The sequence below is a fragment of the Macaca thibetana genome, chromosome 10 (genome assembly GCF_024542745.1).
Source record: "Macaca thibetana thibetana isolate TM-01 chromosome 10, ASM2454274v1, whole genome shotgun sequence".
In the NCBI taxonomy this organism is placed as follows: domain Eukaryota; kingdom Metazoa; phylum Chordata; class Mammalia; order Primates; family Cercopithecidae; genus Macaca; species Macaca thibetana.
The window spans coordinates 7,998,147-8,019,612 of NC_065587.1; the positions used below are offsets into that span (position 1 = coordinate 7,998,147).

Consider the following 21,466-nt stretch of genomic DNA (forward strand, 5'->3'; position numbering starts at 1 on the left):
GACAGGATCTGGAACATGTGGGTGACCAATATCATTATCAGTCAAATCAGGTTCATCAAAGGATCACTTGTATAGGTTTTTAGAAGACCTGTTTTAATTAAGATATGAATTCTATAATTCATGTCTGTACATGGATCCTCATGAAGTGGGTAAAAGCAGTTTCTTTTAATTGTTTAAATACTTGTTTTATCGTCTTACTTATATTGTAGTCTCTGTTAATGACAGAATAGTGTTGAACGAGGTGAATGTTAATGTAGCTCCTCACTAATTTGTCAAAAATTCTGATTTACTGGAATCCATTTTGAGATCGATTGTGGACTGGGCATGGTGGCTCACACTTCTAATCCCAGCACTTTGGGAAGCCAAGGTGAGAGGACTGCTTGAATCCAGGAGTTGGAGGCTGCAGTGAGCCATGATCATGCCACACTACACTCCAGCCTGGGTGACAGAGTCAGACCATCTCAAGAAACAAAGAAAGGGGCCAGGAGCGGTGGCTCACGCCTGTAATCCAGCACTTTGTGAGGCCAAGGCAGGTGGATTCTTTGAGCTCAGGAGTTCAAGACTAGCCTGGACAACATAGCAAGACCCCATCTCTACAAAAAATACAGAAATTAGCCAGGCGTGGTGGCACACACCTGTAGTCCCAGCTACTTGGGAGACTGAGGTGGTGGGATCGCTTGAGCCCAGGAGGTGGAGGTTGCAGTGAACCGAGATGGAGCCACTCCATTCCAGCCTGGGTAATAGAGCAAGACTCTGTCTCAAAAGAAAAAAGAAAAGAAAAGAAATGGATTGCTCATGAATTAAAAGTAGTCCTGAGAAGAAAGCTTCTCCCCAAATGAAGTTCACAATGACAGAGGTGGTTTAATGAACAAATGAGGACTAGTTATTTCATTTTGTAATGCAAGTCTCATAGCTAGTTTTTGGTTTGTTTTTTGTTTGTTTGTTTGTTTGTTTTCTGAGATGGAGTCTTGCTCTGTTTCCCAGACTGGAGTGCAGTGGCACGATCTCAACTCACTACAAGCTCCGCCTCCTGGGTTCACCATTCTCCTGCCTCAGCCTCCCAAGTAGCTGGGATTACAGGCACCTGCCACCATGCTTGGCTAATTTTTTGTATTTTTAGTAGAGGTGGGATTTCACCGTGTTAGCCAGGATGGTCTTGATCTCCCAACCTCGTGATCCACCTGCCTTGGCCTCCCAAAGTACTGGGATACAGGTGTAAGCCACCGCACCTGGCCATAACTAGTTTTACCAAAATATTAATCTGCATGCTTTTCTCCGTAGTCTTCCTTTTTTCATCAACATGGGTGTTCCACCAGTGACACCAATGCCAAGTATAACAGTCGCGCTGCTCAGCTTTACAGGGAGAAAATCAAATCGCTCGCCTCTCAAGCAACACGGAAGCATGGCACTGACGTAAGTCACTGGAGGCTGCATTGTCTCCTTTAGATACATGTTGACTTAGTAGAAAAAGTGATTTTTATCCTGAATAGTAAAACTTTTCTACCTGAGTTGTCTTACAAGGAATTAGTGTACAATAGATTCTTACTATTTGAAGTAGTTATGTTCTGTAAATTCATCATGAGTACTGGATTAGCGAATACTAAAACATTGCTCCTAGGAGAAATACAGGATTAGGTTCCTATGAGCTCTGGTCTCATTTTTGTCAGCTGATCAATACATAACCTTATTTAACATGTGTTTCTATTTAGAGACACCTTTTTTAAATATATATTGATGGCTCGCGAATGTTGAACTCACAGCCAAGGACTGTAACTGAGCCCTGAATGAAGCTTATTTAATGCCTGGATTTTCTCCGCATGAGGCACATCACAGCCTTCATGTGCTTCAGAACGTTAGCTAGCCCTTCAGTGCTGCACTTGAGAGGCATCTGAAAAAGTGATGTCCTCAATAAAAAGCACGGAAAGATGAAGAACGTAGCACGAAAGAAGCTACAGAAAGGACATTTGTTATGAGAACTGAAACAAGAAGGCCAGAGTAGTGTGTCTTGTTTACCTCAGCTGAGAATATGGTTCTCAAAAAATGAGGCAACTCATTTTTTGCTGCACTATTCTCCAAATGACTAAAAACACCACAAGGACTGAGTTTGGGTTAAAAGTAAATTTTAGCAAGTAGGTAAATTCATAAATATGGAATCCGTGAATAACGAGGATTGATTATCGTTGGGAACCTGCATTTAGATATGAAGTCTTTGATCTTTCCTTTTCAGAAATGGTTTGTGTATTTGAGGTACTTGACTTCCTCAAGGTTTGGAAGCAAAATTTACTGGATGATAGATTACTAAAGTGCACTCAGAGATCCTCTGTAGGGATGTTACTGATTTTATAAGAATGGAAAGCACCAATCTTTAGGAAACAGGTCTCTATAAGGGAAGTGAAGGGTATCAAATAAAATCCTTTACATGCCGGACGAAATGCTCAGCCCTGCGTTGTGTTTTTGTTCTAGCTGTGGCTTGATAGTTGTGTGGTTCCACCTTTGTCCCCTCCACCAAAGGAGGAAGATTTTTTTGCCTCTCACGTTTCTCCTGAGGTATGTATTATGCTTCACCTCATTTTAAAGTGTGCTTACTCTGACAGTTAACAAAAGGTACATATTTAAAATGTTAGGATGTAGGCTATGCTGTTGTAACAAGAAGTCCTGAAACATAACTACTGAAGAGAGAAATGACATTATCAACAATTCTAAGGTTAGGCTATCTGCTGTTGACTGATGGACTTTGCTCTTCTCAACGTGTGGCTTCCATCTGAGGGTCTAAAGCAGCTGCTTCAGTTTAAGACTCTCCCAGCTTAAGAGAAGAGGACAAGCATCCTTGAGAGCTAATGCCCTATTCTTTTATTTCTTTTTTTATTTTTGGGGGGACCGAATCTGGCTCTGTTGCCCGAGCTGGAGTGGAGTGGCACGATCTCATCTCATTATAGCCTCTGCCCCCTGGGTAAGCGATTCTCCAGCCTCAGCCTCCCTAGTAGCTGGAATTATAGGTGTGCACCAACACACCCAGGTAACTTTTTTTTTGAGATGGAGTTTTGCTCTTGTCGCCTAGGCTGGAGTGCAATGGCATGATCTTGGCTCACTGCATTCTCCGCCTCCTGGGTTCAAGAGATTCTCTTGCCTCAGCCTCCCGAGTCGCTGGGACTACAGGTGTGTGCCACCACGCCCGGCTAATTTTTGTATTTATAGTAGAGACGAGGTTTCACCATATTGGCCAGGCTGGTCTCGAACTCCTGACCTCAGGTGATCCACCCACCTTGGCCACCCAAAGTTCTGGGATTATAAGTGTAAGCCACCTTACCCTGCCACAAATGCCCTATTGTTTTACAGAAAAAGTCTAGAGGTAGCTCCCATCCCTTCTGCTTAATGTCCTATGAGCTAGAATTTAGTTGCATGTCTTATCTAGCTGCCAGGGAGAACTGAGAATTTATTACTAATACTGTGTCACAGTTCAGTTCAGAGCTCTGAAACTGACAAAAAATGAAGACATTTTTAATAGGGGCTTCATTCTCAGTGCCCCAGTTTTGCTGTTTATGTATCTCAAAGCTGTTGCATGAGTTAATAGTACTGGTAAAAGTACTTAGTACCTGGCACAAAGTAAGCATTCAATAAGTGCTCTAAATATCACACTCTTCATCTTTGTGACCTGATAGCAACAGTGACAGCAATCCATAGTACTTCTGTGGCCTCTCCTCAGATCACTTAGATCTAGGGAAAGTAAAGCCTAAAAAGCCACAATATTTACTATTTGGCTCTTTCTTTTCTTTCTTTTCTTTCTTTCTTTCTTTTTTTTTTTTTTTTTTTTTTTTGATGGAGTTTTTGCTCTTGTTGCCCAGGCTGGAGTGCAGTGGCGTGATCTCAGTTCACTGCAGCCTCTGCCTCCCGGGTTCAAGAGATTCTCCTGCCTCAGCCTCCCGAGTAGCTGGGATTATAGGCATGCGCTACCACACCTGGCTAATTTTGTGTTTTTAGTAGAGACGGGATTTCGCCATGTTGGTCAGGCTTGTCTCGAACTCCTGACCTCACGTGATCCACCTGCTTCGGCCTCCTAAAGTGCTGGGATTATAGGCGTGAGCCACCGTGCCCCCGCCTACTATTTAGCCCTTTAAGGTAACATGTGCCTACCTCTGTCTTGGAATGTCATATGTTCTGCCAGCTACCCTAGCTTCGCCCAGTCCCCTTGGGTAAGGAGCATGATTTGGTGAACTCTTGCTCAATCTTTTCTTTTTTTTTTTTATTTTATTTTGAGATGGAGTCTTGCTCTGTCACCTAGGCTGGAGTGCACTGGCACAATCTCGGCTCACTGCAACCTCTGCCTGCCAGGTTCAGGTGATTCTCCTGCCTCAGCCTCCCCACACCACCACACCCGGCTAATTTTTTTGTAATTTTAGTAGAGACATGGTTTCACCATATTGACCAGTCTGGTCTCGAACTCCTGACCTCAGATGATCTGCATGCCTCAGCCTCCCAAAGTGCTGGGATTACAGATGTGAGCCACTGTGCCCAGCTTATTCTTTAATTTTCAATTTAAAACTATGTAAAGTCATACAAGTTGTTAAACCTTGTTTTGTTGTTGTTGTTGTTGCTATTGTAATTTGCACATACTTATTAGCATTGTCACAGTCAGTAGTTACCCAAAAAGGTTATCAAGAAAGAGGAGAACAGGCCAGGCATGGTGGCTCATGCCTGTAGTCTCAGCACTTTGGGAAGCCAAGGTGGGAGGATAACTTGAGCCCAGGAGTTTGAGACGAGCCTGGGCAACATAGACCCCTTCTCTACAAACAATTTAAACTTTAGCTGGGTGTGGTGGCACATGCCTGCAATCTCAGCTACTCAGGAGGCTGAGGTGGAAGCATCACTTGAGCCTGGGAGGTCAAGGATGCAGTGAGCTATGATTGTGCTTCTGCACTCCAGCCTGGGAAATAGAGCAAGACCCCGTCTCTATAAAAAAAGAAAGCAAGAAAAAAATAGATATGCCTTCCTTTCCATTAACAGGGACTCAGAATGTGGCTGTTTAAATTGTTAGGTTTTGCCCGTACTTTGATTTGTTTTTTATGGCTGTTTTCTTGCTTTGTCTGCTAATGACTTTTCTCACTTTGTTTCAGGTGAGTGACACAGCATGGGCATCAGCAATAGCAGAACCATCTTCTTTAACATCAAGGCCTGTGGAAACCACTTTGGAAAATAATGAAGGTGGAGTCCTTATAACTGTCATGTAATACTATTCTGTGGTTCAGTGGCATGCTATGAAACTATTAAAAATTAAGGTGGGCCAGGCACAGTGGCTCATGCCTGTAATTCCAGCACTTCGTGAGGCTGAGGCGGGAGGATCACCTGAGCCCAGGAATCAGAGACCAGCGTGGGCAACATAGTCCCCATCTCTACCGAAAAAACAAAAAACCAAAAAAAAAACACCTGAAACCTAAAAAAATTAAAATGTAGATCCTTCTGTCCTTTTTTTTTTTTTTTTTTTTTTTTTTTGAGACAAAGTCTTGCTCTGTCACCCAGGCTGGAGTGCAATGGCACGATCTCAGCTCACTGCAACCTTTGCCTCCTGGGTTCAAGCAATTCTCCTGCTTCAGCCTCCCTAGAAGCTGGGATTACAGATGTGCACCCCACGCCTGGTTAATTTTTGCAACATGGTTTCACCGTGTTGTTCATACTGGTCTCGAACTCCTGACCTCAGGTGATCCACCCGCCTTGGCCTTCCAAAGTATCGGGGTTATAGGCGTGAGCCACCACTCCTGGTCGACCCTTCTGTCTTAACAGGAAGAAATATTCGTAATAGACTATAAAGTGGGGGAACAATATTACTGAACATGGAATATAATAATCATTTTTGTAAAAAAAGAAAAACATACCAAAAACATCCTGGAAAGCACACAGCAAATTGTTAAATAGGGAATGAAGTTACTGAGGATGTTTAGTTCTTGCTTGATACAGAGTTGAAGTACCTGAACTTTTATAATAAGTATGGGTTACTTTTATAATCAAAAACAAAATTTCAATTTTAAAACTTACAAAAATAGTTGATACATAATGATTCACATTTGGTGACTTTCTTATAGGATTACATTTATTGTAAATATATCAGTTGCTTACATATTACAAATCACTTGTGACATGAGTAATCGGCTCTTTCTGTTTTAAAAGTGCATCCTTTGTTAGGCCAGAATGTTAGTGTAAATTAACAACAAAAATGTAACTTTGGACAACTAAGCAGTGAGCTCATGGGTTTTGATACCATAAGAAGTGCTGGCTTGTATAAACTGAGCCTTGACCAACTCTAAGTATCATGGCATAACAGGAAAGATGAAGCAGTCACCAACCATGGGTTGGGTGATAGTATTGAGAAAATTTCTGGCAAGGGTTTTGCCGGAGGGTAGGAGAGTAAGTGGTATTTATCAAGAAAGTAGTCCTAGGAGAGAGAGACACTTGGCTCTATCCCAGAGTGGAGTCATGTTGTAAAGAAAAGGAGTCGCATAGCCAGGCGTGATTATGCATGCCTGTGATCCCAGCTACTAGGGAGACTGAGGCGGGCAGATCTCTTAAGCCTATGAGTTTGAAGCTGCAGTGAGCTCTGATTGCACCACTGCACTCTCCAGCCTGGTTGACAGAGAGAGACCCTGACTCTAAAAAAAAAATAAGAAAAAGAAAGAAAAGGAGTCACTTCCTTTGTATTGTTATAGGTATAAGGGTGGGAATGTCTTGAGATTTCCATCAAACAATAGACTGATGGTTTTTCATTTTACTGGTATAGGAGTAGGCGTATCAGTGAATCGGGATAAGAACATTTCATATCCTAGGTAACACTGGGTTATTTGATTAATGGAATTTGGACTAGTGTCTGGCATTTTAGAAACAAATAATAAAAGTAGAATTCCTTCTTTACTCTTTACACACCAGGCTAAATTCAGGTATTTCAAAGATTTACTTGAAAATATGATTATCCTAGAAGAAAACCTGGGTAAAGCTTTTTTTATTATCCTGAATTGGGGAATCCCTTCTATGCATATTCAAATCTCATAAAAGGAAAAGGTTAATAAATCTGATGACATAAAAATGTAACATTTCTGTTCTGAAAAAGTACTTTAAAGTGAAGACAAATGAGAAACATTTGCAATTCATATGTAGACAAAAGCAGCTTGTTTCCTTACTATGCAAAGAACTCTGATGTGGTGATTTTGTGGATGATTTGCACCCTGTCATTTTTTTTCACATTCTTTTTTTAGGCATATGACCGAAGATGCCTGCAAAGAAGACATTTATACACCTCTAACTGGGGTTTAGTTTTTTGATTTCTTAGCTTTACACTACACTGAAGCTGCAGGGGCCCTTGGGTGTTTCTCTGCCTGCGTTTGCTTTCTGTTTTGCTTGAAGTGTGGCTCTGCCTTGATTGGCATGGGCTCCCTCTTTATTGGGATTCAGCTTTTAAGACCAGCTGGCGAGCACTCCCAGTCACAACTGCGTTTGTGCATTTTTTCTTCCTCATAGCATAGCAAACACCAGTTCTGGAAATTACTGCGTCTGTTAGTTTGCATGCCCACTGTGTGTCCCCTCTGCTGAGCTGTGAGCTTCTCCAGAGAGAGATTCTTTTTTAAGATGAGAAATCTACCTGAGCCATTGATTGATTTACCATTATCAGAGAGAAGAAAGAATTCCCGTAATCTCCTAACAAACAGGAACAGTGACTTACGTATCTTTTGTGAAAGTACAAATGATAATTTAACTATTTTTATTATTATAATTTATTAGCATAAAAGGGCTTTGAGGCCAGGCACAGTGGCTATCGCCTGTTAATCCCAACACTTTGGATGGCTGAGGTGGGTGGATCACTTGAGGCCAGGGGTTCAAGGCCAGCCTGGCCAACATTGCAGAACCCTATCTCTACTAAAAATACAAAAATTAGCCAGGCATGGTGGTGTGCCGAGTTTGTGCCACTACACTCCAGCCTGGGCAACAGAGCAGGGCTCTGAAAAAAAAAAAAGGCCAGGGACTTTGAGATTGAGGGTTAGCCCCAGGAGATACATGTAATCTCTGAAGTCCGGATGTCTCAGTTTTGTTTTAACAGAAACCCCAGTAACTAACACAGAACAAGATGTTGCCCAGGCTGGAGTGCAATGGTGTGATCTCAGCTCACCACAACCTCCACCTCCCAGGTTCAAGCAATTCTCCTGCCTCAGCCTCCCAAGTAGCTGGGATCACAGGCATGCGCCACCACGCCTGGCTACTTTTTTGTATTTTTAGTAGAGAGAGGGTTTCACCATGTTGGCCAGGCTGGTTTCGGACTCTTGACCTCAAGTGATCCACCCGCCTTCATTCCTTTTTATAGTTAAATAATATTCTGTTGAATGGCTGTATATGTATATATATATTTTTATATATATATATATATATTTTTTTTTTTTTTTGAGATGGGGGTCTCGCTCTGTTGCTCAGGCTGGAGTGCAGTGGTGCAATCTTGGCTTACTGCAACCTCAGCCTCCCGAGTTCAAGATACTCTCCTGCCTCAGCCTCCCAAGTAGCTGGCATTACAGGCTTGCATACCATGCCCAGCTAATTTTTTGTTTTGTTTTGTTTTTTGTTTTTTGAGATGCAGTCTTGCTCTGTCACCCAGGCTGGAGTGCAGTGGCATGATCTCAGCTCACTGCATACTTCGTCTTCCGGATTCAAGCAATTCTCCTGCCCCTAGTAGCTGGGATTACAGGTACCTGCCACCACACCCAGCTAATTTTTGTATTTTTAGTAGAGACGGGGTTTCACCATGTTGACCAGGCTTGTCTTGAACTCTTGACCTCGTGATCCATCCCCCTCAGCCTCCCAAAGTGCTGGGTCACGCCACCATGCCCAGCCCTCATCTTTGTATTTTTTAGTGGAGACGGGGTTTCACCATGTTGGTCAGGCTGGTCTCAAACTCCTCACCTCAAGTAATCCGCCTGCCTCAACCTCCCAAAGTGCTGGGATTATAGGCATAAGCCACCACATGGCCAGCCTACACTTTATCTATTTTTAAAGTAATAAATAAAATTAAGTATGATTGGGCGCCGTAGCTCACACCTATAATACCAGCACTTTAGGAGGCCAAGGTGGGAGATCTCGAACTCCTGAACTCAAGCAGTCGGCCCAGCTTGGCCTCCCAAAGTTCTGGGATTACAGGTGTGAGCCACTGTGCCTGGCTTTTAATGAAGGCTGTGTTCACAGAGTTGCTAACCAGGATGACTTTTTAGGTAAAATAGAATAAACAAGACAGATTTCTTGGCAACTGAAAATTTCGATTTCCATCATTGATGTAATTGGAATTTCCACATATTAGGCCGGGCACGGTGGCTCACGCCTGTAATCCCAGCACTTCAGGAGGCCGAGGCGGGTGGATCACCTGAGGTCAGGAGTTCAAGACCAGCCTGACCAATATGGAGAAACCCTGTCTCTACTAAAAATACAAAATTAACTGGGCATGGTGGTGCATGCCTGTAATCCCAGCTACTCGAGAGGCTGAGGCAGGAGAATCGCTTGAACCCGGGAGGTGGAGGTTGCAGTGAGCCAAGATCATGCCATTGCACTCCAGCTTGGGTAAGAAGAAAGAAATTCCGTCTCCAAAAGAAGGGAAAAAAAAAATTTCCACATATTAACATACATTGGGTATGTATAGTCCACAGAGGTACTAAGTATCTTATGACAGGTCACATTAAATCACCAGATCATAAGGCAGAATTTTGAATTATATTAGTTGAAGAGACCACTAACATTTTTATTCGATAAATCCATTGGATGAAAAATACATTTCTACTTTAATGGACTTTTAAGTCAAAATTCTTATAACCATAAAATAGAATATACAGCTAAAAAGGTAGGTGATCATTGACAAAATTGGATAAAATACGTAGCACTGAGCAAGTTGAATTATTATACATTGAAAAGCAAGTTAGCTGAGTATATTTTCTGCACTAATATCAATGTTTTGAATTTTCAGGTGGACAAGAGCAAGGACCAAGTGTGGAAGGTCTTAATGTACCATCAAAGGCTGCTTTAGGTAATATGCTTAAAATCTTACATTCTGATTTAAAGTGTATGAGTCATTAAGAAAAAAGTAAATCCTCTTGCATTTGGCCTAGGCGTCTCACCTGATGGAGTAATAGCATCTTGACTGAATCTGTTAATAATATTTTATTAAGCGAAAGGTGCCATATATATATATCGCCATATATATGTATGTATGTGTATATATATATATCTCTTTTTTATTCATCTCTCAAGCTTCCAACAAAGATGCTACATTTTAACCAGCTTGATAATATAAAGTGCAGCATTGTGGCTGGGGGCAGTGGCTTACACCTGTAATCCTAACGCTTTATGAAGCCGAGGTGGTCAGATTGCTTGAGCCCTGGAGTTCGAGACCAGCTTGGGCAACATGGCGAAACCTTGTCTCTCTTAAAAAAAAAAAAAAAAGAGTTAGCTGAGTGTGGTGGCATACACCTGTAGTCCCAGCTACTTGGGAGACTGAGGAAGGAGGATCACTTGAGCCTGAGATGTTGAGGCTGCAGTGAGCAGTGATCACACCACTGTACTCCAGCCTGGGTGACAGTGATACCTTGCCTCAAAAAAAAAAAGCAGCAATGTGCATATTTAGCCAATATGGCTGCTGATGGTTTTGGTTGGTAGGTTTACGTTGGGCTGGCTCACATTACCGAAATAAGCAGTGGTCAGAACATCTACACCATTCCTTTTTACTCAAGAACTCAGCATTTTCTTCTCTTTCTGATTTTATTATAGGTGAACTTAATCTTAAGTTTTTCATTATCAAGGAATTTTAATTTGTAATTGTTACATATTCCATTGCATTAGTTGGAAAGCAGCTGCTTTGGTGAAAAATAACTAAACTGTTAGAAATGTTCCTGACATTTTCATCATGTATTAGACTCGTCAGAAGTTGGGAGCAGGTGATGTGACTACTACAATACAAATCTAAAAGAAAGTGATGAAAAGGAAAATTCCCACGAGCATCTTTTTCACACTTGAAATGTAATGATGCCGTTCTGCACTCACGGCTAAAGATTGTAATCTTTTGCTGTTTGTGGTTTTATGCTGTCTTTTCCTATCAAAGCACGTTCTTATCTTAATATGAAAAAATTGGCCGGGCGCGGTGGCTCAAGCCTGTAATCCCAGCACTTTGGGAGGCCGAGACGGGCAGATCACGAGGTCAGGAGATCGAGACCATCCTGGCTAACACGGTGAAACCCCGTCTCTACTAAAAAATACAAAAAAACTAGCCGGGCGAGGTGGCGGGCGCCTGTAGTCCCAGCTACTCAGGAGGCTGAGGCAGGAGAATGGCATAAACCCGGGAGGTGGAGCTTGCAGTGAGCTGAGATCCGGCCACAGCACTCCAGCCTGGGCGACAGAGCGAGACTGTCTCAAAAAAAAAAAAGAAAGAAAAGAAAAGAAAAAATTAAGACTTTAATTTTGCTGGGTTTCTTAAACATAATTCTAAAAACCATATATAACCTACAAGTAAAATGTACTTAGAAAATGATTTTTAAGAAACTTTCTCTGAAAGTATTTTTGTGCAATTTAGAAAGTACTGTTATTAAAATAAGAGAATGCTTTATATTTCTTCTTTTTTTGTTTTGTTTTTTGGAGACAAGAGTCTCACTCTGTCACCCAGCCTGGAGTACAGTGCCACGATCTCGGCTCACTGCCTCCTCTGCCTCCTGGCGCCTCCTGGGTTCAAGCGATTCTCATGCCTCAGCCTCCCAAGTAGCTGGGATTACAGGTGTGCGCCACCACGCCCAGCAAACTTTTTGTATTTTTAGTGGAGACAAGGTTTCACCATATTATCCAAGCTGTTCTCAAACTCCTGACCTCGGGTGATCCGCCTGCCTTGGCCTCCCAAAGTGCTGGGATTACAGGCGTGAGCCACCATGCCTGGCCGAGAATGCTTTATATTTATTTTGGCTAATGTAATAAAATATATATATAAGCCAAGGTGAAAAAGCACATCACTGGCTGCTTTAGTTGTATACATAATGCCTAGCTAACTTTATTTTTATTATTGTTATTACTTTTTTGAGATAGAGTCTCGCTTTATTGCCCATGCTGGAGTGCAGTGGGTTCTATCACAGTTCACTGCAGCCTGGCCCAAGGGATTCTCCCACCTCAGCCTCCCAAGTAACTGGGACCACAGGTGCATGCCATCACACTGGGCTAATTTTGTTTGTTTGTTTGTTTGTTTGTAGAGATGGAGTCTCTCTTTGTTGTCCAGGCTGCTAACTTTATATTTTCAAATAAGTTTTGTGCAGCCATAAAAAAGAATAATCATGTCTTTTCCAGCAACATGGCTGGAGGCCATTGTCCTAAACAAACTAATGCAGAAACAGAAAACCAAATATCACATGTTTTCACTTATAAGCAGGAGCTAAATCTTGGGTTCATACAAACATAAAGATGGGAAGAGTAGACACTGAGGACTCCAAAGGGAGGGAGGGAGGGAGAGAGGGGAGCAAGAGCTGAAACACTTCCTGTTGGATACTGTGCTCACTGTCTGGGTGATGGGATCAAGAGAAGCCCAAACCTCAGCACCACACAATATACCCTTGTAACAAAACTGCACATGTACTCCCTGAATCTAAAATATAAATGGAAAATTATAATGATTTTTAAAGCTTTTGGGATGGGCATGACAGTTCATACCTATAATCCCAGCACTTTAGAAAGCCAAGGTGGGAGGATCACTTGAGGCCAGGAGTTTGAGACCAGACCAGGCAATATAGTGAGATCCCCCCATCTCTACAAAAAAAAGAAAACCAAGCATGGTAGCATATGCATGTAGTCCCAGCTACTAGGGAGGCTGAGACAAGAGGGTCACTTGAATACAGGAGTTCAATGCTGCAGTGAGCTCTGATCACACTACTATACTCCAGCCTAGGTAATGGAGTGAGAACAACTCTAAAAGATTGTTAGATTTTTTAAAGTTTTTGAAGAGCAGAGCTTAACAAAAGAGTTGTGACATGGTGGCTCATACTTATTTTCACACTTTGAGAGGCTGAGGCAGGAGCATCACTTGAGCCCAGGAGTCCAAGACCAGTCTGGGCAACATAGCAAGACTCCCATCTCCTAAAAAAAGAAATGCCAGATGTGGTGGTGCACACCTGTGATCCTAACTACTCAGGAGGCTGAAGTGGAAGGATCCCTTGATCTGGGAGGTAATGCCACTGCACTCAGCTTAGGCGACAGAGCAAGTCCCTGTCTCAAAAAACAAAAGTTGTTGTAATATACTTTTTAAAATGCTCCTGAAGAAAGTACTGAGTGGGGCAAGCTCAGGCTCTGTTTCTCTTCAGTGTGCTGTTAAAAAAAAAAAAAAAAAAAAAAGGCATTTTCTCTGAGTTTGGAGACTGCATGGAAATACTGAGGATTCCATTTCAACGAAGCTCTGTCAATCTAAAATATGCTCATCAACTTGAGTCTTCTGAATGACAAACTAATGTGAAAAATGTTCTCTCTTAAATAATAAAGTGCTGTATGTTAGAATTTTAAAAGACACACTAAAAAAGAAAAATTATTTCTATTGGTCTGACTTTTTAATTTTTATTTTTTGGCAGAGGTTTCCTCTATCATAAAAAAGAAACCAAATCAAGCTAAAAAAGGCGTGAGTATTATGTACTTTATATATAAAAATCTGGTAGTTAAGCTTTAAAACTAAAAAGCTACTTTGTCATTTTAGTTTTATTCTTTTGAACCATCTTGTAATAAATGTGGCTTGTTCAAAGAGATTAATGTTATACTTACTGAATTTTTTCTAGAATGATTTAACATTTTTTTCTGTCTATGACAAAATTCTGAAAAAATTAACAAAGGTCCCCTGGGAATTTCTCTCCTGCTTGCGTAGATCAATAAGCAGTGACATCTTGTAAGGCTTAGAGGGTAGTCAGTCGTCTGGTGAGCTTTCAGATAACAGCGATGCATTGCGGAGCACCAGCTCTGGAGGCAGGTGCAGGGATTGAATCCTGGCCTTGCCATTTATTGGCTGTGTGTTCTTGGCCACATTGCTTAACTTACATGAGGTTTACTTTCCTCAGCCCTCTGTATCCAGGGGTTCTGCATCCTGGGATTCAACCAACTGCAGATCAAAAATATTTGGGGGAAAAAAAACCACAATAGGCCAGGCGTAGTGACTCACGCCTGTAATCCCAGCACTTTGGGAGGCTGAGGCAAGTGGATCACTTAAGCCCCGGAGTTCAAGACCAGCCTGGGCAACTTGGTGAAATCCCGTCTCTTCAAAAATTACAAAAAGTAGCCGGATTTGGTGGCCTGTGCCGACAGTCCCAGCTACTCGGGATACTATGGTGGGAGGATCGCATTACCCCAGGAGGCAGAGGTTGCAGTGAGCTGAGATTGTGCCACTGTACTCCAGCCTGGTCAACAGCGTGAGACCCTGTCTCAAAAAAAGTAAAATAAAATGAAAAGTAAGAATACAACAGTAAAAACGATACAAATAAAAACACAGAATTAGTAACTATTTTCATAGCATTTACATTATTTAGATATAATAAGTAATCTAGAGATGATTGAAAGTATGCTGGAGGGTATATGTAGGTTAAATGCAGATACTATGCCATTTTATATAAGGGACTTGATCATCGCAGATTTTGTTATCCACAGGGTCCTGAAACCAATCCCCCCATGCTGAGGGACTCCTGAGATAATACCAGCTTCACAGAGTTCTGAGGACTAAGCCAGAGAATAAATGTAAAGTGCTTGTGACAGTGCCTGGCAGGTCCTAACCCTTAGGAAATGTTAGCTGTAGTCCCAAAAGCTTTCAAACAGCTCGTGTAGACTATAGTCTTATATATCTTCTAGCTTGGGGCCAAAAAAGGAAGTTTGGGAGCTCAGAAACTGGCAAATACATGCTTTAATGAAATTGAAAAACAAGCTCAAGCTGCGGATAAAATGAAGGAGCAGGAAGACCTGGCCAAGGCGGCACCTAAAGAAGAATCAATGTAAGTTTAATTTCATTATATTAATATGTTTGCAGGGAATAAAACTATTAACTCCAAGATTTGCTTTCCAAATGCCATGTATTTTTTGGGGGCGGGGAGGGGAGGGTACTGCAAAATTTAGTTTTAAGAAAACTGATATTGCATTGGCATCTGGATTGGAAGAGAAAGAGACGATGGGGGCAGCAACACTTTCTGTTGATGCTGTAAGGGCAGGACTGGAGTGGTGTCAGTGAGAAGGGAAAGACAGAGATGCATTGAGGTGTTTACATATGAAACATGCTTCACATTATTAGAGTTAGGGAAATGCAAATCAAAGCCACAATAAGATACTACTGTGTACCCTCTAGGGAAGCTATAATAAAAAAAAACAGACAGTAACAAGTGTTGGCTAGGATGTGGAGAAATTTGAACCCTTGTACATTGCTGATGGCAGTGTGAAATGGTGCCACTATTGTGAAAAACAGTTTGGCAGTCCTTCAAAAAGTTAAATGTAAAGTGTCCATGTGACCCAGCTAATCTACTCCTAAGTATATACTCAAGAGAAATTAAACTTACATCTGTGTAACCACACAAAAACTTGTGCATGAATGTTCATAGTGGCATCCTAATAGCCAAAAAGTAGAAATAACCTAAATGTCTACCAACTGATAAATGAGAAACAAAATGTGGTATGTCCATACAATGGACTGTTGGCCACAAAAAGGAATAGAGTCCTGATATGTGCTACAACATGGATAAACTTTGAAAAGTTTATGCTAAAGAAAGAAGCCAGTCATAAAAGATCATATGACATGATTCTGTCAATATGCAATGTCTGGAATAGGCAAATCCATAGAGACAGAAAGCAACTTACTGGTTACCAGGGCCCGAGAGGAGGAGAGAATGGAGAGTGGCTGCTAAAGGGTCTGGGCCTGCTTTTTGGACTGCTGAAAATGTTCTGGAGTTAGTGGTGATGGTGGTACAACTTTGTGAATGTGCTAAAACCACTGAATCATGTACTTTAATAGGGTGAGTTTTACAGTATGTGAATTATATCTCCATAATGAAAAAAGTATTTATAATCTGAAGCCCTGTTGGACTCTGTGACTAAATTCTAAATACATGATGGAAGACTGTGGCTCTGGTGGTGTCTCCAGAGGTTCTGAGCCTGGATCTTGGAGAGGGAGAAGGAAGAGTTTCAGAGAATGAAGAAGGTGGAATGATCATGTGTGTCGGGGGCCTGCCTGAAGTGGAGGAGTTGGAACCATAATGTGGAGCACCTTAAAGTCAGGCTGTGGTTGTCCACTTACCCAAGAGTCAGAAACAGCTCCTTCAGCAGTGCTGTGATGAAGGGGCATCTCGAGAAAGTGAGTTTGGTAGTGATATCCAGGCCAGGAAGAGGGGAGGAAACTGGAAGCCAGGAAGCCAGTGAAGAGACTGGTTTTCTGTAGACATTTGTAAGGCTCTTGAGAGGTTTTCATTTGTGTTGAAATCAGAAGAGAAAGATGGCCATCCAGAAACTGGGACTGTGTACGAAAGATCAGGAGAGAAGAAGGGCGGGGGGTGCATGCCACACAGAAAGGAAAAGTAACCTGGATCCCTATTTTTTATGCGTGTGTTTTTAACGGTGTTTTCTCTTACTTTCATGTGTATTTTATCTGTTTTAGCTTGAGTTACTATGGACTGTATGATGAAGAAAATAATACCTATTTTATGAGGTGGTTTTAAGGATTAGTTTAATAGCTTAAATGCTCATTGAAGTGCATCAAACAGTACCTGGCACACAGTAGGTGCTCAATAAATGCAACTACTTTTCATACCATCTTACTGTTCATACTGACAGTTTGCTAAGGTGGAGTTTATAAGGTAAACCCAAATAATTTGAAGTTGATAGTTATTTCTCCTTGTCATTTAACTCTCAGAACTTAGGGGGCAGCACTGAACTGTATTTAGGTTGAATATGGTTTGATATGCTTTGTGTAAAAATTTACATTGACTTGTCACAGACTTTAATTTCTCTTACTAAGCTAAGTTTTTGATCCTGGCAAAGGGAAAGGTTAGATTTAAGTGTTTCCATGGCTTCTCTTGGTATTTGGGAGTAGGTTCTGTCCAGATTACTCACGCTTGAGGTTTTCCCAGAGCGTGTATAAAATCGGGCCCTGATCAACTCCCTTCCTGCAGGTAAACTGGGTGGAGTGAAGTCTGGTTGTTACTTCTAATATTAACATGCTAATCTTCCTGAAAACAGGAAGCAACAACCAGCCTTCACTTGTATCTCTCATTAGGAGTGTTTGATACATCACAAAAACAAAGATGCTGATCGGAAGATTTATGAATTTGATTTGGGAAGCCAATTTGGCAACTTTCATGGCCTTGTTCAGAACAACCACATAACTATGCCTTACTGACCACCACTGCCACTCAAACCCGTAGAAAGTACAGGTGTTTTATCCTTAATGTATGAGTGTTATTTTGCAAGTTAGTTTTTTTAATGGCTGTAAATAAAGTTATTTCAGCTCAGTAAACTGTCAGAGCAGTGCTGTTTCTTGTACTGTCAGAGTGTGAAACTAAACGGCCCATGCAGTGTCCTGGTCTCCTTCTAGCAGTTTCCCAGCCCATCCTCAGAGGCTCTCTGTGTGCCCACTTGGTAGGAAGGAAGGAAGAGGCAGAGCTGCCTCGAGCTACTTCGCTTGTTTGATCTGTGTCCTGTAGTCTTCCCTTGAGCCAGTACCTGTAAGCGCTCCTGAAGTTCTGAGAAACGCGTGTTCTGACTTAACTCTGCTGGTTCTTCCAGAGAGATGTTCTCGTAAGCTTGGATATCAAAGTGCATGCTTTTAGTGAGTGACCCAGTCCCATGTCAGATTACCTAGGAAGGAAAACTTTTCCATCTCTTATCTTTCTAGTAGAACCTTTTCATCCCCATGCATCTTCTCCAGAGGAATCTGTTGCTGTAATTATATGTATTCATGATTTTAAACAGAGCTATTGTTTTCCTCCAAAAGAAAGAGTAGTATTTATTTGTTAAGGAGTAAAATAGCCATAACCTGTTCTGTAGGAAGAGTAAGGAAAACAAACTGCCACGTGAAAACCAAAGAAATCTTGCTTGACTCATTAAAGAAAAGAAACAGCAAAAGCAAGATTACTTTTTCCTAGTAAGAAATTCTGTGCCGGGCACGGTGGCTCACGCCTGTAATCCTAGGACTCTTTGAGGCAGAGGCGGGCAGATTGCCTGAGGTCAGGAGTTTGAGACCAGCCTGGCCAACATGGTGAAACCTCGTCTCTACTAAAAATACAAAAATTAGCTGGGTATGGTGGCAGGCACCTGTAATCCCAGCTACTCAGGAGGCTGAGGCAGGAGAATCACTTGAACCTGGTGGGTGGAAGTTGCACCACTGTACTCCAGCCTGGGCGACAGAGCGAGACTATCTCAAAAAACAGAAAGAAATTCTGTTGTCCTTCCCTGTTACTACACAGAAATTTATATTACTAGGAATTCATACAATGCCTCTTTTGCCAGGAATTCGTGACATTTTACATGTTTTTGTAAAGTGGATGGTAACTTAGAAATCCTTGTAAGGTAGATAGATCATTTTTCAGGGCCCTGAAATGTTGCTGTCTTACTAAAATATGATGCAAACTGCTGTTCTTGCTATATAGGCATAGTTTTTTTTATGAAAAATTAAGTCATTATTGCATTTTTAGAAATCTGAGAGCAAGGACAATGTTTTGTACACCTTTTTACCCCTTTGGTATCCTGCTTGTGGCAGATACTTGATTTTAAATAGAAGCGTGGTATATGACTGACTAGTAGTGCTAAAGAGTCTATTAGCTGATGAGTGACTATGCCATTTTAAACACTCTCAGAAGCCTGATTGCATGGAGATACCCTACAAGAAATTATTTTGTAAATGGAAGGATCCTTTTACAATTAACAGCCCCTTCTTTGATCTATTTGTAAAGTCAAATTTATACATTTCTTTATCTTAAGATAGACTAGTGAGACTAACCTCATGCTTTGTTATGTAATGTGGAAGTGTAATAAAATAATCCAAGTAAGAAATTCTGCTTTTCACTATCCCATATAGAAGTGATTTGGGTATACATTATGTTATTTTACAATAATAGGTAATGTGAACTAAACTTGAACAGTGGCATAGGTTGAGCAGCAGTGAGAAAGGAGCTGTAGGCTCATTCAAATTTTCTTAAACATCTATTCAAAAAAGGCAGGTAGAAAAAACGCCAACTTGCCTTCATAATTGTTAATTATGGAAAGAATCATGGAGCTAAAAGTATAAATTACATGTTTAATTTTGCTTGCTATTTTAATGTAAGAACAAAGGATTAAAGCTAAATTAAGGAGTATTTGGTTTTTCTGGCAGTGTTTCATCATTACGATTAGCCTATAAGGATCTTGAAATTCAAATGAAGAAAGATGAAAAGTTGAACATTAGTGGCAAAAAAAATGTTGACTCAGACAGACTCGGCATGGGATTTGGAAATTGCAGAAGGTATGTGAGACTGCTTTCTTGAAGTTAGAATTTAAAACAGTGTGCCAATCATCGGTGGATTTTTCTTGGACTCTGTTAGTTTCAACTTTAGAGGGTTTTTTTGTTATTCATTAACTTCTCTAATTATTTTTGCTTTGCTCTGGTATTCACTATAACGTGAAAATTTTCAAATTTGGCTCTTTAAAAGAAGGAAAAAGGTCTAGCTCTTCATGAAGCACCTACTGGAGAGGAAGCCATGGACATAACCAATATTTTTCTTTTCTTTTCTTTTCTTTTTTTTTTTTGAGACGGAGTCTCACTCTGTCACCCAGACGGGAGTGCAGTGGCACAATCTCGGCTCACTGCAAGCTCCGCCTCCTGGGCTCATGCCATTCTCCTGCCTCAGCCTCCCGAGTAGCTGGGACTACAGGCGCCTGCCGCCCAGGGTTTCACCGTGTTAGCCAGGATGGTCTCGATCTCCTGACCTCGTGATCCGCCCACCTCGGCCTCCCAAAGTGCTGGGATTACAGGCGTGAGCCACCGAGCCCGGCCCATAACCAATATTTGTGACTGTATTTGTGTAGACACAGTCCTCACAAAATTTTAACATTTTTAAAAGCTTGCACCAGAAAAAAAAATTGTTTTATTGCTTATATTTTTAACCCTTCTAATAAATTTGTCTTTGTTCAAAATATAAATTAAAGCTTTGTTTATTTTGGTGAAACAAAAGTTTGTGAACCTACTAATATATATATTTTTCTGTTTTCTCAAGTGGTATTTCACATTCAGTGACTTCAGATATGCAGACCATAGAACAGGAATCACCCATCATGGCAAAACCAAGAAAAAAGTACAACGATGACAGTGACGATTCATATTTTACTTCCAGCTCAAGGTACTCTATGACAAATCATCGTTAAAGTGTCATTTTGAAAAGTAGTGATTAGTATGGATTGATTAGTTTATTTGCATTAGAAGAAATTACAAATCAGTTTACTACACTGTTTTTAAAAGCTTTGACTGAAGCCAAAGGTATTCTTTGAAATAAAAATTAGAGAAACATTTGTGAAAGGACAATGTTTGCTAACATTAAAATGTTTGATAATAAAATCAGCAACTGTGAGTTAAAGGTAGGAGAGATGTGTTTATTTAAATTATGAAATTGGAGAAAACTGCAAAATCCTGAAGGTGTGTGTTGTTTAGTTTTAGTCCAGCAGTTGGAATATTTCACAGCTCTTTCTCAGGGCTTCAGCAGATTTCTGTGCTTCAGAATGTCAGCTTCAGAAAACTCCAATTGGTACACCTGTACATTAAATAAACTCTATGAGTGTGTGTATTTATTAATGAGGAACATGATTGCACCTTGAGGGGATCCCAGAGTAAAGCCCAGGTTTCTCTTCTTCAGCACTCACTATCTGATTGAGACAAAATGCATAACTCTAGTGTGAAGTCGACTGTGGAGATCAGTGCACAGTCAAGTGGCCTGCCAGAGCAAAAGAACAAGTTTAAACTTGAGTCAGTTCACTTTGTAAGGACCTGCCCAGCCCAGGGAGAGGTCTGCTAAAAAAGTACCAAATGAACCTGTGATTTCACTGGAGAGGGCACAGCTCAGGAACAGAGGGGTAAGAATATGGGCCCAGGGGCCAGATGGCATGGATTTGAATCCTGGCTTTCACTTATGTGTGACCTGGGCCAAGTTATTTAACTTCTTTGTGCTATAGCTTCCTCATCTGTAAATTAGGGACTCTAGTAGTACCTATCTGATAGGGTTGTGTGAGGATCAAATGAGATACTGCAAATACTATAGCACGTTTAGAATGGTGCTTGGCTCTTACTATGTTTAGCTGCTATATGATAATGTAGAAACTCAGTTTAAGAGACGTGTGATTCAGTCTAAATGTTTTTTGTTTGTTTGTTTATGAGATAGAGTCTCACTCTGTCACCCAGGCTGGAGTGCAGTAGCATGATCTTGGCTCACTGCAACCTCCACCTCCCAGGTTCAAG

At 41.2% G+C, this 21,466-nt stretch overlaps 4 protein-coding genes across 8 annotated transcripts in view; 2 read left to right on the forward strand and 2 right to left on the reverse strand.

The window, feature by feature from the left end:
- The window catches only part of MPPED1 (metallophosphoesterase domain containing 1), an 822,621-nt gene that overhangs the window by 684,948 nt on the left and 116,207 nt on the right, over positions 1 to 21,466 (reverse strand). The window lies entirely within an intron of this gene.
- Positions 1 to 21,466, reverse strand: part of TSPO (translocator protein) — a 677,237-nt gene that overhangs the window by 334,621 nt on the left and 321,150 nt on the right. The window lies entirely within an intron of this gene.
- The window catches only part of LOC126963616 (NADH-cytochrome b5 reductase 3), a 414,164-nt gene that overhangs the window by 191,690 nt on the left and 201,008 nt on the right, over positions 1 to 21,466 (forward strand). The gene's annotated exons all lie outside the window — the stretch shown is intronic.
- The window catches only part of ARFGAP3 (ADP ribosylation factor GTPase activating protein 3), a 64,256-nt gene that overhangs the window by 22,528 nt on the left and 20,262 nt on the right, over positions 1 to 21,466 (forward strand). The window contains exons 4-11 of the mRNA XM_050805873.1: positions 1,282 to 1,413; positions 2,464 to 2,547; positions 5,112 to 5,199; positions 9,977 to 10,036; positions 13,599 to 13,645; positions 14,857 to 14,996; positions 19,355 to 19,483; positions 20,235 to 20,357. Coding sequence (XP_050661830.1) covers positions 1,282 to 1,413; positions 2,464 to 2,547; positions 5,112 to 5,199; positions 9,977 to 10,036; positions 13,599 to 13,645; positions 14,857 to 14,996; positions 19,355 to 19,483; positions 20,235 to 20,357 — 803 coding nt within the window. The remainder of the gene's footprint in view (positions 1 to 1,281; positions 1,414 to 2,463; positions 2,548 to 5,111; positions 5,200 to 9,976; positions 10,037 to 13,598; positions 13,646 to 14,856; positions 14,997 to 19,354; positions 19,484 to 20,234; positions 20,358 to 21,466) is intronic.